The sequence below is a fragment of the Seriola lalandi genome, unplaced genomic scaffold, assembly GCF_002814215.2.
Source record: "Seriola lalandi dorsalis isolate HSWRI2012SDOR001 ecotype SW California unplaced genomic scaffold, Sedor1 jcf7180002000802, whole genome shotgun sequence".
NCBI lineage: Eukaryota > Metazoa > Chordata > Actinopteri > Carangiformes > Carangidae > Seriola > Seriola lalandi.
Genome location: NW_019471461.1, coordinates 1 through 1,884, shown reverse-complemented (window position 1 = coordinate 1,884; position 1,884 = coordinate 1). Strand labels below are relative to the sequence as shown.

General features: G+C 40.3%; 1 protein-coding gene across 1 annotated transcript; it reads right to left on the bottom strand.

Moving 5' to 3' along the window:
* Positions 1 to 7: 7 nt before the first annotated feature.
* On the bottom strand, positions 8 to 1,540 carry LOC111662995 (BOS complex subunit ncln-like; the record flags this gene model as incomplete). Its single annotated transcript, XM_023417058.2, has 4 exons — positions 1,346 to 1,540; positions 1,219 to 1,257; positions 360 to 520; positions 8 to 65 (listed from the first exon to the last, which is right to left on the bottom strand). Coding segments are annotated over exons 1-4 (438 nt in total), but the record flags the coding sequence as incomplete, so codon positions are not given.
* Between the last annotated feature and the right edge of the window lie 344 nt (positions 1,541 to 1,884).

Here is a 1,884-nt window from a genome sequence, read left to right as displayed (position 1 = left end):
TTAAAGCGTACCTGTAAGCGTTCATAGTCTGCTTGAGCTGGTCGTAGAATACAAACTCTGGATCCCTGAGGAGGAGAAACGGTAAAAACTGTCAAGAAACCAGATCACAATCTACAAGTTTTATTAGATCTGTCATTTCTGGGAATATACTGGAAAGACTTATTACTAGTTGCAGTTTTGTGACAACATATTTCAACCAGTGTCAACAGGCTGATGTTACAGTCAAATTTAAAACTCATGTAATTACTCTTTTTTTTCTTCTTTTCTTTTCAAGACTATGCTACATCAGACGGGAAGATGGGCTCACAGTAGCAAAATGTGTGGCAGCGTTTTCTGTTCGCCTCCACCCTTGTGTTTACCTTTTGTCAGCTTTGACGTAGTGTCTCTTTACATCCTTGAGGTAGCGTCCGAGGTGATACTCCAGAGTGGATACCACGCTGCTGTCTTTGTCCACCAGCTGGGCGGCTCGCGGCTGCGCTGTGAGCCAGTCCACCACCGCTGATAACTGCTCCTCCTGGACCTGCTGATGTGACGCCAACCATATTACAACAACAGCGTACAGAATGAACACAGCCACTTGTACAGCTGCACAGATTCACCATCAGCCTGTGATGGAAAGCGTTACATACAGTGAAATAAATTGGAAATAATTATTAGATTGAGCAATACCCATTTATTTTTTTTTGGAATAACCTGGTCCATTTGTGCTCAGATTTCACAACTAACCAAATTATAAATATTTTGAATGGCAACGCAAATTATGTCCTTGTTGTTTCATTGATACTAGGATGAGTTTGTGATTGGCAAAAAAATATGGTGATTACATGAAAGATGATGGAAGACTGAGCATTGATTGCACAAAACCTTGGCACAGAATATTTTCACTGATTCAAGCGGTTGAGCGAATAGGCGCCAACAAAGTGTCAACCGTTGGCACCGACCCACGGGGAAGAAGAAGTAAGGAGCATAATACGATGGCATCTTTTTCTGCTAATATACAGGACACGCACATATGACACAGGTCTAGTGAACTTTGTTTTCAGTTCAGCTGTGATGCATTCAGATGAATCAGCTGACATGGATTAATCTCTGGTCGTCGTCATTCTGCTACAGCAAAGCCACACTGCTAAAACCTTAGAATCACAACTGCCAGTGATTAAACCTCCATCACTGCATCACTCAGACTCATAGCACGTGCATGTAAGTTTAGTGACTTACCATTTGTTCTGTGAAGATCTGCAGGTCTCCAGGGGCCCCCTGTACAGGAACAAAAACATCACACATCACAGGCAGGAAAAACTGGCACTGCATGTAGTGTTGATAGATTTTCTCCATCCGTTTATACCTTCTCTGTGAGGTTGTAGATGACCCTGGCCAGTGCTTCTGCTACCACCTTGGTGTTCCTACCGAGTTTCTTTACATCAACGTGAGGCCTGTAAGACACAAACACAAGTTTCCAGACAGTTAGAGAAACAGAAAAACTCATCATCAGAGGAGAAACCAGAAACCCTGAAGAGAGACGCATCACAAGAGCATCCAAAGTCACACAGGCCTGAGGGGGACTTTCTTAACCCTTTCATGCATGAATTATGATATCCTCAGTCTGGATTTTTTTCTCAAGTGTTTTTATTCTTCTTTAGGCATGAAAAAACAAAATATAACTTAATTTTTTCAAAACACACTTTTTTCACAGAGATTTTCACATGTCCACTCAGGTGGCCTGCATGCGTTTGAGTTTTCAACAGTGTTATTATCCATAACATCAAACCAGTGAATAAAATGATATATTATGTAAAAAAACATAAAATAATATATATGTTTAATGCCTGTTCACATGTTTTAACATATTGTAATTTTAATTGCATTAAATTTAACCTTTTTTTT